The sequence below is a fragment of the Musa acuminata genome, chromosome BXJ2-4, assembly GCF_036884655.1.
Source record: "Musa acuminata AAA Group cultivar baxijiao chromosome BXJ2-4, Cavendish_Baxijiao_AAA, whole genome shotgun sequence".
Taxonomy (NCBI): Eukaryota; Viridiplantae; Streptophyta; class Magnoliopsida; order Zingiberales; family Musaceae; genus Musa; species Musa acuminata.
Genome location: NC_088341.1, coordinates 42,681,414 through 42,696,170, shown reverse-complemented (window position 1 = coordinate 42,696,170; position 14,757 = coordinate 42,681,414). Strand labels below are relative to the sequence as shown.

Genomic DNA, 14,757 nt, shown 5'->3' with positions numbered 1-14,757 from the left:
ATTTTTTAGTTTTCAAATTTCTATAGGATCTAACAGTAAAGTTGCCACTTTGCTGATCAATTATTTCAGCGCGCTGTTTAGTGTACATGAGGCTTTTTATTGTGTGACCACATCTCTTCTACTGTACTTGTCAATGTGATTGGTAATGTAAAAGAAAAGTAAAATGGTTTAGCAGATCATTTTCTTGAGTATGGTTTATCAAGTATGTAAAGTTTTGGATCATTGAAAGTTATTAAGTCCCCTTTATATCTGTATTCAGACGGGTTTCAGCATGGAAGATATTTTAAGAAAGTACATTCGATATGCTTTGAATGAAAAGCCCTTCAACACTGACCTGGTTGTAGATCTCATACATCTTAGAAAATCATCACTGTTGGAAGATGCTCAAGTTGCAGAAATTTTAAATGAGGTCTCAAGACGAACTGTTAAAGATAAAGGTGCTGTCACTACCTTAGTTCTTCTTTTGTGTGATTGTACCTGTATTGTTTCCTACTTGGTAGTGTTACCCACTTGAAGGATGCTTCCTATGGCAACTTCCTGAAATTTGGGTAACTTTGTACTGCATTGTTCTGTACTTTCTTTGTGTTTACTTGTCTTTTTTCCTTTGCAACTTGATCTTTTATTTCCTTTTTTTAAACCCTTTAAGAGTAAATAGGCAAGTTGGAATTCTTTAATCTTGCTATACTAACAAATAATATGGTGATAAATATGATTGACAATTCTGACATCTTTGTTGCAAATACCCAAACTTGGGTTTCATGCTGAATTCCTTCTATCATTTATCACATGATGAATTATGTGACTATTTGGTTACACATTCTGATGAATTATGGTAGAGGTCATAACACCATAGTAACTGGTTTTATATTTGTTTTCTTTGGAATTCCAAATAAATTATAGATATTTGTTTGTAGTCATTCAAGCATAGATTATGGTGCCTGATGTATTCTGTTTTACTTACCATACTTGTAATGAACAAACAAAAGTTCTTGCTGCTACCTGTGCTGGTATGTAGAATGTGGACTAATACTCATGCCAGTACATGGCACAATAATAACCGTGTCAGACCCCTATTCATACAATGCCAAAAGCCAGTTAGTATGCCATGTAACATGGCACCCAAGTCCATGATTTCGATTACTTAACCATAGACAATTTCAATCAGAACTAAATTGGGAAGTCCTTACTGTAGGCTATCCAACTCTCTTCTGTTCACCTATTTAGGTTGAGCGATATATAATCTTTAACAGTCCTAGTTCTCTTTGTTTGACTGTGTTGATATGTAGTTTATTTTATGGTTAATTTAATTTAATATCTCTATTTAGGTAGGTAAAATAATAACAGAGACATGCATCGATTTGAGTGTAAAACCTTTCTTAATATTTGGTTTTAATATTTAATTCTGTTAATGTGCTATTATCATAGTGCAAAATGCATCTATGAGGAAATCCCATGGAGTCGTAAAACTTATTTAACTAGCAAAAGAAGACTTTCTTTATGTTCTCAAATTTCAGTTATCCATGTTTATCCCTTCCGGGGCCTGCTGTAATGGACCTATCAGGTTTCACAGAGAATGGTTTCAAGTGAAAGCTCGCTGTTCAAGCATTATTTGGGAAAATTTTCTACCTGTCTACGGTTCGTTACTCATGAATATAATAGTGTGTTTGAGAATATCAAATTTCTCATCTGACCTAAAGGGGAAAAATTCTCAAACGTCTTTTACATTTACTTTTAATATATGAAATTGGTCATTTTTTATTTTCTTTTTCTCGCATCTTTTACATTCTTCGGTTTCTTCCAATTTGTGAGTTAGTCTTAGCTCTGTTGTTTAATAAGTCCATATTGGCCTTAACTGATGACTCACATGGATTCTTGCTAGAAACCTCAAGCACAAATTGATTTTCTTTTGTATGGTTTTAGTATACCGGTTTACCAGTTCTAAAAAGCTATGCTAACCTAAGCTGGTACCTAAATTTGCACCTTTGTCCAGCTTCCAGAGTTCTGCTCAAGAGACAGCTCACTTATTGTTAAGGAAATATTTGGTGTTACAGAGTATGGCTACTTCCCACATGCATATATGTGTTCCACTTCATTCACTTTCAAAGTTTTTGACATTATTTTGCTCCTTGCAGCGATGATGTAGACACTCTTCGCATGCACACACTTTCTGAGATTGATGACGTTGAATCAATGAAGAAGATGGTTGATGATTCTGTTTTGGAAGGTCACTGTGAAGAGTCACCATCTACTGCTTGAAGTATAAAAACAAGGCACCTGAAGTTTATGAAACAAGGACAGGACAGTTGCGCAACTTTTGCTTGATATAGCTGTTATCATTTCCTAGATAAACCTGTTTTGGGCATCCAAAAGAACATCTTGATGGTAAATAGGCGAAAAATGAAATAGAAAGATCCAAGAGATGAAATTTTGTAGAGTGATATCTTAGCTTTTCAGTACAAATTTACAATAGACATGCCTGTTGTACCAATAAATTTTCTCAAAGGAAGGTGTGATGAGGCCAATTGTGGATCCATCAAGTGTTAATTCTGCATATATCTGCTCCATTATTGTCACATGCCTCTGGTTCTCTTAAAATTGCTCAAAGAATGATAAGAGGAAGCTTCTTCTTGATGATTGGAGTGTTTATCTGCAGACATCTGCTTAACTGTTGCCATTTCTTGTCTTCTAATTCTTTTTTGTTTTTTTGTTCCATCCCAAATCACAATTGCTGTTTGTTTATCTTTTGATTCATCATTTTAAGGTTTTAAAAGCCAATTCGATGTTGATTTCAGTAATTTATCGATCTGTATCATCCATATCATTGAATAAGATAATAATAATAAAAAAATAATGTTGTATGGTTCAGTACTTAATCGGAACAGGAAATATTCAAAATCTCATATTAATATAACTATAAATTCTCAGAGAAAACTCAACTATACATTTCTCTGGATTTTTTACAAGATAACTAAAGAGAAAAATACCTATTCAAAATAAGGCATTATGTTGTGATCTTATGCTAAATAAAAGATTAATAAAAGAATATTAGCATCACAAACTATGCCCATCCATTGGATTGTTATCTGCATCATATGTAGCCATCCAAGCAGCCACAGCCGTTGATTTCGTGGTCCCACCTGTAGCGACTGTGAAACGATCGCGCCGAAACCGTTACACCGACGTCTTTCGTCCGAAACTGTCACAAAACAATCGTTAGTAGCGGCGACACCGGCCGGGTGTTCCTTCAAGCTCCATAAACCCTAGAGTTAATTGGGTTCCTGTGAAGCGGTGGCCGTAAATGAGATCGCACCGATCCATTCCGGCTTCGATTAGATGTTGGATCTTCCGTAAAAATCTTGGTACGAGACCGAATCCCTCAAATTCGATCCCTTTTGCTCGCATTTCCTCGTCACAGATTCATCACCAGCGTCATCTTGGGGAATCGAGTTGTTCCTGCCGTCGTAATTTGCTTGGCGATGTGATTCTTTCACCTAGAACTGATATTTATATCTCATTCAAGTCCCTCTATTCCTCATCTTCTACTGAATCGCTTGTTTCGGATGCATCCGGTAATCGCACATCAATCGATGGTAGTGGAGATGGCCGCGTGGGCTCTGCTTCGAGCAAAGTATACGAAGCCATAATGTCCGCCTCAGGCTCCGGCGAAAGCTTGGGAGCTGCTCTCGATGTGCTGGGCATCGAGCTGACCACCGAGCTGGTGAACGAGGTCTTGCACATGCTGCGCTACGACGAGAAGTTGGCCTTCGGGTTCTTCGCCTGGGCAGGCCATCAAGATGGGTACGCCCACGAGCCTCCGACATACAACTTCATGATCGACGTATTGTCCAGCACAAGATACAAGGACAAGCAATTTGGTGTCGTCTGCGATATCTTGGACCACATGAAGAGGAGCGGCAAGAAATCGGTGCCCATCGGTGCTTTGTTGACTATCTTGAGGGTGTACACGGAGAAGCACTTGACCCATCTCAGGAAATTCGCGAAGAAGAGGAGAATTAAGATGAAGACTCCACCCGAGACCGATGCACTTAACTTGCTATTGGATTCCCTCTGCAAGTGTAGCCTGGTTAAGGAAGCAGATACCATGTTTCACCGATTGAAGAGCAAGGTCGCACCAAATGCGGAGACGTATAACATTATGTTCTTTGGGTGGTGCAGAGTGAGGAACCCGAAAGCCGCAATAAAGGTGCTCGAGGAAATGATTCAGATGGGTCACACTCCTGAGAATTTTGCATATAATGCTGCAATTGATTCCTTCTGCAGTGCCGGGATGCTGTCAGAAGCAAGAGAGCTTTTCAGTTTTATGAGAACTAAAGGTTCGACCATATCTTCACCAACTGCCAAGACTTATGCTATTATGATCGTAGGTCTTGCAAAATTTGATCAGTTGGATGAGTGTTTTAGACTCCTCGCTGATATGAGAAAAATTGGTTGCCTTCCTGATGTTTCAACTTATAAACAAATGATTGAAGGCATGTGTTTGGCTGGAAAGGATGATGCAGCTCATAAGATCTTGGAGGAGATGGCCGAGACAGGTTTTAGACCTGACATTCTTACCTATAACTGCTTTCTCAAGGTACTTTGCAAGCTCAAGAAGGCTGAAGAAGCTTTAAGGCTATGTGAGAAGATGATAGATGCTGGTTGTGAGCCTAGCATTCACACTTATAATATGTTAATGACAATGTTCTTTGAGATGAATGAACCTGATAGGGCAATCCACATATGGGAGGAGATGGACAATAGAGGATGTGCTCGAGTTGCAGATACATATGGTATAATGATTGATGGGTTGCTTAGCTGTTGCAGAGCACAGGATGCATGTTTCCTCTTGGATGAGATTATAGACCGTGGGATTAAGCTGTCATATTCAAGGTTTGAAGCTATTTTGTTGCGGCTATCAGAAATAGGAAATCTTAATGCCATCCATCGGCTCTCAGAGCACATGAGGAAGTTCTATAATGTTGCCATGGCTAGGCGTTTTGCAGTAAGTCAGAAGAAGAAGAGAATCAGCATGAGGAGGATATGATTATGCAAATCTCAGGATCAATGACTTGTTCTTTTGCCTTGTGTCAATCTAAAGGTTCCACCATTTTCTATATTGTGTGCTTCTCCAATTCCTTTGGTTATACCGACTTACAAATTGCTAACAGTACTAATTAATGTTAATACACCAGCGTTATGTATTGGAAAGTCGAACATGGTCATGCCAGACTAATATTCACTCTCTTTTCTATCCTTCAGAATAGTACTGAACTAAGTGATGCTGTTGGTGAGGCCAATTTCAGCCACCGTTGCAAAACCAGACAAAGTGCAAATAAACATGAAGCAAACAAGCGATAAGGTTTGTGGATTTAAGGTTCGGGCATACTTGATGGGCAAATCTCCTATTGCTAGTTTTGTTCTTTAAAAAGACGAAGTGACTGTGTATTTAATACTAGCGAGGAAAAGTAAGAGTAAAATTAAGAGTCTTCATATCAAAATGTCTGTTTTTCAATTTTCTTGAATGGGAATGGGAAAATTAGCCCATTAAAGTAAAAACAATGGAGGTGCGGCAAAGGAAGAATGTAAATGTTTTATTTTCTCATGCTTATTGCTTTTGATAGAATGGTAAAACTATGTATACAATATGGTTTTCACAATTAATTGACGAATGCTCTGGAACAATTTCTATATCCATAGGAAAATAGGTCTTATGTAATTATTAATGATTCTCATACCGGTGACAGAATTTAAAGCATGTTGGTTTTTTACTTAGTACTCAGTAGCTGCATGATCGATATAATCTATTATGCTGAAATTTTATGGTGTTGTCAAGCTTATTGATGTCTGTAGTGATATCAAGGCCTACTTTACAAACTTGAACATAGATTGCTTGGCAAGTCTGGTTAGGTAAATACTAGTGGTGATTTAGGATGTAGTCTGAATTATCTTGTTTTCTACTACCAATAACAAGGGTTTGCATTCTTCATGGCTTGATTTATCTTGCTTTGACTTGTTCTCCTGAAGAATGATGAGGAAAGAAGGGGATAGATTCCTGGTTTTTCCATAGTTGATAACTAATGAATGATAACATTAGAAATGAGCTCCCAAAGGGAACTTTTAGATTTCATATATATTCAATTGGATTAAAGATATTTACTGGACTTTTGCAAGTAATTAGAAACCTATAATTTCTTGGTGTGAGATGTAACTAATGTAGTACAAAGATAAAGAGTGGGATTTGAAAGAGAACTTGTTCTTGTATATTAAATCAAATGGAATATGATAAATCACTAAAGAAAGAGAAAGAGATTACAACAATAAAAACTGTAATCAATACATTATGAATTTTGTTTTTGTGAAGTAAAAAGTATGTTAAGATTCTCCGGTGGTATTTCTTCCAAATGATATCAGAGCTTATGGTTTAGTTCGGGCAAGTGTTTAGATTTAAGAAACAAAGAATATATAGTAGTGGACTAACATTGTGTGGTTGAATGGATGGTTGTATATGGATTTACATGAACCATAAAAGTAAGTTGGTATCCAAAGATCTTGATGTGTTAATGTAGTTGGCACCTAACAATAGGCCACTTAGGCATCTAAAGGAATCTGTATCGTGGATAACCTATGATTAACAACTTCAATTTTGTGATGGATGTTGGAAAACATTCTTCAAATGAACCAATCCAACTCATACCCTTTTATACACACAAATATAAAGTACAGAAAGCAAAGTTGCGAATGAAATATTAGACACCATACATTTTTCCTCTAAGCATTTGATATCAAATCATGTCGATGTGAACTAGATGGTGAGTATTTTCTGAAGTTATGATCTTTTCTCTACATTTTTCCAGCTCTTAACTTTTAAATAATGTATACAAAACATATGTATTTTACCAGTAAGGAGTGCATGGATACATAAATTAGTTTGTTGGCACCTTCAGAAACAAGGCATGAGGAATTTGAACAAAGCAAGAATTAAGACAAGGGAAAACCAAAATGAGTCAAAGCTTTACACATCACTTGCAACCCAACTCAGCTCTTCCTTCTGCACTTATGGAGTTATTTGTGCAAAGCTTTTGGAGATCGATGTAGCCTATTATGGTGTCTTCAAAGTTTGCATCTTCTAGTTGAGCATCATTAAAGGTAGAGCCTGATAAGACGGTGTTCTTGAACACTGCTCCTTTTAGATTTGCCTTTTCGAAATTGACCCGGTCTAGAACCGCATTTGAAAAATCGACCCCTGTGATGATACAAAAATATTGATAAACCGTAGTCAGGTCATTTTTCTCAAGGCGCAAACAAAGAGTAATTCGGTGATGCTGCAAAAATTTGGATGTATTACATGCACAAACATGAAATTGGGAAACTCCAATAAATTCTCAAGAAATACAAGACATAGATAGTTTGTGAGCTGAGGTAATTTCAAATTAAACCATACTTAGATTCCTGATGTGCTACTACTATTATGTCTATGAATTTGCATTTTAGAGGACAAACTATGTAAGAAGGTTATAGATTGCAGTACATGGTACTATGCCAACTAATGCTAAAATAAATGACTTTTTCTCACCCTTGAAGCTTGCTCCAACAGCATAAGCCTTGGACATCACAACTTCTGTCATATCAGCACCATCAAACTTAGCATCAGACATGAGGGCAGCTGAAAGTGATTTCCCTTTGAGATGTGATTTATCATTTGTGTAGTCACAAAACCGCAGATCAAGTGGCTTGTCATATACACCATTTGCTTGACCTATTGTATTCCCAACAAATGCTCGCTCACAACGATCTGGCTCTGTTGAAAGTGGAGGCAGCCTCTACAAGAAGAAGAACATGATGTGACGAAGTTGGCTGACTTACTGCAACGGGTAGTGACCAAATGGACCTAAAAGATGAAGCACTTGGATGTTCCATCAAAGGTTTTAGAGGATCTCTCCTTTTGGCCATCGATTTTTTATCATCAACAAGAAGGAAGATCCATTTTCCCAAAGAAGAGTTCAGAAATGTATATCGAGAGAAACAACATTAGGATCTACACATGATTTTTGTAACACATCATGAAGAGTTAGGTTACCATCAAAACTCAATTAAGCATTTAGATGCATTTGTCTGACTATTGAAGATAAAGTGTACAACATGGCATTCATTTTGACAAATGTAAGAACATTCACGGAAGGGTATCAGTGTTTATGAAAGTATTTATATGGTCCTCTCAAATATGTAAATTAACCAATTACATACTGATGATTGAATACGTTCTATAGGTGCAGTCAATCTAAATGAATTAACTGCAATAATTGATCACGAAAAGCTTCAAATCGAATGATGAAGCCCAGATATTAAAAAGAGACAAAGCAAGACAATGTTTAAGGACAAACATAGCCTCAACTAATTTAGACAAAAATGAACTGGAATACTATAGCACACATGTAATTCAAATGCCTAGGTCTTAGTCTCAATTAAGTTTTAACTATTCAACACCTGGGGATCCCGTGAAATGCTTCTTAATCGGGTTGCCAATGTTAATATCAAAGAATTCATCAACTATTATTATATTTTAGAACTTGCAAAACATGCCACACCAGTGCTAAACAGCAAACTCAATCTCAAATTCCAACTGTATTAAACCCAACATGTCTGGAGGAATCTTCCTTTCAGTACATCCTGAGAACTAACAAACCAGCATGAATTGGAATCTTTATTATATGCCCGCTTCTTGAATCATTTGTGTATATTTGGGAGTTTTCAACCAATTTCTTATCGGGTGGTAGTCACCCTAAAACACCACTTGCAATAAAAGAACAAAGATTAGAATTTTGCCAACAGCCAGGTTCAGGGATATTTAATCACATTTATATAAAAGTTTGAGTTATATTGGCTAATGGAGTCTTTAAATCGACTAATTGTTCATGAAGTTTAGTATCTCATAGGAACATACTATATCATGAGAAGAAAGTTCTACAAGGAAAAGCAGCTGACAAAAGAATTAGTTCACAAAGTAATGTGGTATAAATGCAGCTAGTATCCAAGTCCGAACCTGACTTGCAGCAACAACAGGAGAGGCAGTGGTGATTGCCCAGGCAGCAAGCATACCGCAAGCAAGATTCTTCATTCCTTTTGGGGAGCAAGAAAACTCTAAGAAGATTGTCTGGTCCTCAATTGCTGAAGACAACTAGAATGCATTAGATGATGCATCCAATAATCTGAACCAAAAAAATTACAGCAAGATGAAAACTTTGACTTTGGGCTACATGAGACATTCATCTTAGATAAACATCTAAGAAGACAACTGTAGTCTACATAGTAATTGCTTTAGAAAGCTGAGGAATAAAAGTGGCTCAAGGATTCTTATTCGGAGATTATATTCTGCATTTATTTCTTTGTAGCTACTTGGATGGCATATATTTTTTATTTTATCTTATGCCGTGGAATGTCTCAAGGTAACTGAAAAGTATAATTGTATCTGACCAAATCGACAAATAAGCTTATTCTTAGGACTTTGTAATAACAACTCTCACAATGGTCCCTAAATTGATGCATTTTTTATCCTCTGATATCAACTCTGCAATGTCCACTGGTTCTCCAGAAATTTACCTATTTCAATCGATAAACCTAACAGGAGAGCATATCAAAAGAGCCAAAGAAGCTAAATTCGTCTATTAATGTGAGGCGCCCTTCATCAATAAGATAACATAAGAAAAAGATAACTTTTGGAGACAAATGCCACAACATATACTTTTATCGGATCGATTGAACGCCGTAAGTTGATTCCAAAGGCATGAGTAAGAAACGCAGCAGCCAACTTTATCGACCCAATCACATGCTGATTGATCTTCACAACGCTCTCTCCAAGAACGGATAGTAGTCATTATAGATAGATCCAGAACAAATCGACCACAAGAAGCGCAAGGGAGAAGACGCGAGAAGAGGGAATCGATTCGGCAGTACGCACCCGCGCATCGGATTCGGGCTTGGGAGGGAGGTGCCGGCGCGGCGGCCGGGCGCCGGGAGAAGCGCACGCGTGCTGGAGAAGAGCACGCCCCGGGAAGGCACACCGTCGCCATTCGACTTCCAAGTGCTCGCTCCCTTTCCCCTGATCTCTGCTGCCGCTGCTACGGCTTTGGGATTTCTTCCGCCTCGTTCTTATCCCATCGTCTTCTATCCATCACCCGCGTTTCTTGATACAGTGGGGTCCCCAGGAATAGGTTGATTTGGACCAATGAAGCCTGGTTTTGGGCCCTCATTGGGCCCAATAGCCACTATTTGGTTGCAGTGAAGTTCCTTGAAACCTAAATAAAGATGGAGATCTTTTCATGGCCCAAAATATCCGAGTAATCTTATCATAAGAACACTCTTTCTAAATACATTTATTAAATATATGTATATATTTTTATCATGCTGTCATCGAAAAGTAATTTTTGTGGTGTAATCCATGCATGCAAATGGAAATCTAAAAGTCCTTTCAAGGGGTTGATGAATCCAATTCTCCTCTGATGCATCACCTTTATTTCCTTTTGATTATGTTATAGAGCTTGGGTGTATCGTGTGTATCAAGTAAATAAAATTAAAAAGTTTAAATTAATTAAACAGGTGTATTTTATTAATTAATATGTTAATATTCTCAAAATAATAAAAACTAATTTAAGAATATTAAATTTTAATTAATTATTTTGAGTTTATTGGATAGATATTAACATGAGTGTTATTTCCAAGATCTAAAGATTAAAAAAGATGTATATAAATATACATATATTTATATATAATATAATATAATATAATATAAAAACTATTATGGGGAATGTATGATCGAGGGGGATTCAAGGTGGATTCGTGTAGGTGTCTTGTGAAGCGATTGAGGGGGAACTAAGGCGTTCGAGATAGATTTGAGATGACAGGTGGAGTATCAAGATTCGAGGTGGTCTTGAAGTCAAATTGAGATGGGATTCGGCTCCTTACTAAGTTCTTACCCAAGGTTAGTGTTAGGTGAGAGCTTCTCGACCTTACCCCTATGTCACTTAAATTAATTTTTTTGGAGTGAAATGAGAGGTAAGAGGTTAGTTACCGAAAGATCCGACCGATAGGCTAGTATCGAAGGTTGATTTTTATACTTGTCCAATGGAAGGAATCACTCGTAACAATAGTAATGCCTTTTCCTCTAACGTTTTGCCCAAGAAGGTGATAGCCCTATAACGATTGTAACGTCTTCCCTCTAATGTTTTTTTCATAAGGAAGTAGGCTTGAACCGCTTCCTGTGGACAACACTGAGGGGGTGCAGACCCAAACGGCTACCCTTAGATTGTTGTCCACGGAGGTCGATAGAGCCAACTCGAATGACTTTCACATCATTGTCTCATTGGGGGTGATCCGGCCTTCGTCGTTCACATCAACGCTTTCGTAGCCACGAGTTGTCGGGATGAGAAGGGCTGCTCGACTATTTTCTATTAAAATCTAAAATTTGAGGGGATAGGTGGAGCGGTAAATATGCTATTTCCAGATTTTGAAATGCTAGAAACATAAAACCTCCTTAATTATTTGGAGTATTATTTTTGAATGTGAACAGTGGCTGGCACACAGGTTGAAGAAACACATGCTATGAGATGACTATTCAATGAAAGAGTTCTCATAGTCCAATAGTCCATGATTTCCATCTATTATTTCCTCTAATTTCCCAGCTTCTGTCTTCTGCATCATCCATCTGCTGTTTTCTGGCGGATCAGCAGCTCTTCTTTCTTTCTTTGTGGCAGAAACCACAGTGGTGGTCCATTATCCAGATCTTATCAATATTATCAATATTAATTAATATTAGAAGGTCGGATGAGCAACCCTTGTGACCAATGTCCATTTTTAGTGCAACCAAACAAAGAGATTTAAGAATGTATTCTTCCCTGTTCCTTCTTGAGGAAGTGTTGTACTATGCTGTGCTTTAATCTTCTGCAGCAAAGTGGCACAGCAAGAACTCACCTGAAGAATATTTTGATGAGAGGAGGAACCTACACTAAAGGAGAGTTTAGTATCCAGTGAGTTGAGATATTGCAGATATGAACAGACCTAAAAGGGTAAAATCTAGTTCCACTTCATTGCATGTTTGACTTGTAACTCAAGGGGCTGAGGTTGATATTTCTCATGTTTGCATCATTTCTTGCAGTGGTAATGTTTGATTTGCTGCAGTACATTCTTCACCAAGATGTGTAAAGCTCTCAAGCTTTTCCGCTTGTTCAATGTCTGTTAAAAGTGTCTGGGAAAAATATCTCATGTGGGTTGATATCATCATCATGCTCTTGTGAAGGTGGTATCTGGGAAAAATAAGCCATGGATGGTGCTGAGGGCAAACCTCTCTGTCTTTGCACCTCTGTGTTGACCATTCTTCTGCCATGGTAGATCTCAGTGAGCTGCCCAACACTTAACAGTATTAGGAGGAACAATATCTCATGTGGTGGAAGAAAATTCTGGGAGCTCATGGTAGAATTGGTGCTCACAGGAGATGAGAAAGATTGAAAGAGGAAGGTAAGAGAGAGAGAGAGAGAGAGAGAGAGAGAGAGAGAGAGGGGGAATGAGCTTAAGCCGATCAGTATCATAGGCAGGTGAGGTCTACTTACATGGGTTAGTTCCTACGGTGAGGTAGTCATCTGGAGAAGAACGAGCTCTCAAATTGATACCCAAAAATCAATCGGTGAGATATATCGACAAACCGGTATGCATGTCCATACGAATCTCTTAATTGATAATATGTATCGTCCATATCGGACATTATATCGTGGTACGATGAATCTTATTAGATAATAGATTTTGTACATTTGTTTCAATGCCTTCTATATATGTTATTATGTACGATGAATCTTATAAGACGAGTTCGTGAACAATTTATATTATTATGCTCGTCTGTTTCAATGCCTTCAATATCAGATGCAAAAACAAGGAAAAGAAGAAGAAGGCTCTTAAGCCTTATGATGCTGTAACTATCAAAATGTTGCTATCAGACTTCAAAAATAGTTTGTCCTGTCTAAATTTATTTCTTCAGTTCATACTTTGTTGTTTTCTGGATGATGATCTATGTATGAGTCTTCTGCTCTCTAGCTTAGCTAGTCAAAAAGGTTTCTGTTCCTTTATTAAGCCTTATGATGTGGTAGCCTTTTCCAGGAGTGTCATCAGACATTGAAATTGATTTTGTCTTCGGGTCTAAAGTTTCTCTTCAATTCTGCATCAAATCGCTGGAAGCAGATATTTAGATTAATGCATGCTTAGCTTATCTTGTAAATAACTTAATATCCCCTCTAGTTTTATATTATATCTCTTATAATTAACTACCTTCAATAACTTTACGTATACACTTTAAAAAATTACATTAACATCTTTATAATTACGAAAGTGAAACATCTAGATCCATTTATCCTAATGTCATTAGTTTTACTAACGAAAATATGAAAATAAAAGATAAAAATATAATTTTAATACTTCAATTGATAATGACGGATGACGATATTACTAGGGGTCGCTCTGCATCTACATCGACGTCGACGCAATTATCGAATGGCCCCCCAATGACGTAGTCATCCGTTATCATCAATTGGAATATTAAGATTACATCTTTGTCTTTTGTTTTCATGTTTCTATTGGTAAAATAAATAACGTTATGATAAATGAATCTAGATGTTTCACTTTTATAACTATAGGAATATTAATATAATTTTTTAGAGTACAAAAACTGAAATACTAATTAATCCTTCCTAGAGGTTCACCAACATATTTCTTATAAGCTAAATATGGATTCACCTACTTGTTTCCTGCCCTTTCAGTTTATAACGAGGTAGTCTCACTGCCTTTCTCTGATTTTGACCTTAGTTTTATCTTATCTAAGTTGGGGACGAGAAAACTGATCCTCTCTAGAACATGATTTCATGTTCCCAAGGAAACTAAGAAAACAAAGGAAGATGACAAATGTTCAGTGGCCCAAACTTTCAACACCGATGCAAGTACGTCGTACATATGATATGTGCATGGATTCGACATCATTCTAACTTCCCTTTCTTATATTATAATGAATGCATAAGTTACTGTCATGGTTGTAATCCATCATGGCCAGTATGTTGAAGCAATAATCCATTGGAAATCGCATTATGTGTCCTTACAAAGAGGAACATGAAACAGTCTGTTAATTACAGCATCAACGAAGCAAATCAGGATGCAAGATTGATTTAGAGAGCAATTAAATGATTCTTTCTCGTGCTAATTCAGAGAATTCAGTCTTTAGCAATCAGATATGAGATTCTTAGCATGCTTGTCAATGATGGAGAGTATAAGTGACACAGTATCTCAATAAACTTATCCTATTTTCGAGGAAATAATCAACAAATCTCAGGTATAGGCAAAAAAATTATTCTAGCTAAAACGCCACAGAAGATGCCTCATTCGATTCATATTGATCGATGTGACAATAATGTAATTGAGATGAACTTTACGTAACTCAAGATATACTCATCTCTAGTTTCTGTTGATACATCCAACAATTGTATCATTCAGATGAACTTTTTGCAACTTTAATGTTCATCTTTTGTCATATTTCATATCTGGGCTCAACTATAATCTGAAGATAATGGGAGATTCCTACTCATGCATTACAATGCCCATGGACTCCAATTCAAGTAGGAATGTACTCGGATTCAAGTAGGAAAAAGAACACCACACATTGATTAACCATCCAGCAATGAAGCAACTAAGTTTGAAGGTCTCTTTTCACCAGATTAAGGCTTTCATTCT

General features: G+C 37.1%; 2 protein-coding genes across 5 annotated transcripts; one reads left to right on the top strand and one right to left on the bottom strand.

The window, feature by feature from the left end:
* Positions 1-3,250: 3,250 nt before the first annotated feature.
* LOC103982734 (pentatricopeptide repeat-containing protein At1g73400, mitochondrial) lies at positions 3,251-5,643 on the top strand. 3 transcript variants are annotated; one of them, XM_065106247.1, is made up of 3 exons: positions 3,251-3,359; positions 3,595-5,098; positions 5,260-5,643. In XM_065106247.1, the coding sequence occupies exon 2, from the start codon at positions 3,644-3,646 to the stop codon at positions 5,042-5,044; it is 1,401 nt and encodes a 466-aa protein (XP_064962319.1). In that variant the 5' UTR covers positions 3,251-3,359; positions 3,595-3,643; the 3' UTR covers positions 5,045-5,098; positions 5,260-5,643. The 3 variants fall into 3 exon arrangements, with proteins under 3 accessions (XP_064962319.1, XP_009398008.2, XP_018680654.1); XM_018825109.2 differs by having other exon boundaries at positions 3,305-3,478; XM_009399733.3 differs by having other exon boundaries at positions 3,266-5,098.
* A 1,231-nt stretch (positions 5,644-6,874) lies between these two features.
* LOC135611017 (thylakoid lumenal 17.4 kDa protein, chloroplastic-like) lies at positions 6,875-10,162 on the bottom strand. Of its 2 annotated transcripts, none has more exons than XM_065106248.1 (4): positions 9,956-10,162; positions 9,041-9,165; positions 7,574-7,820; positions 6,875-7,243 (listed from the first exon to the last, which is right to left on the bottom strand). In XM_065106248.1, the coding sequence occupies exons 1-4, from the start codon at positions 10,065-10,067 to the stop codon at positions 7,020-7,022; spliced, it is 708 nt and encodes a 235-aa protein (XP_064962320.1). In that variant the 5' UTR covers positions 10,068-10,162; the 3' UTR covers positions 6,875-7,019. The 2 variants fall into 2 exon arrangements, with proteins under 2 accessions (XP_064962320.1, XP_064962321.1); XM_065106249.1 differs by having other exon boundaries at positions 9,041-9,206; positions 9,956-10,095.
* Between the last annotated feature and the right edge of the window lie 4,595 nt (positions 10,163-14,757).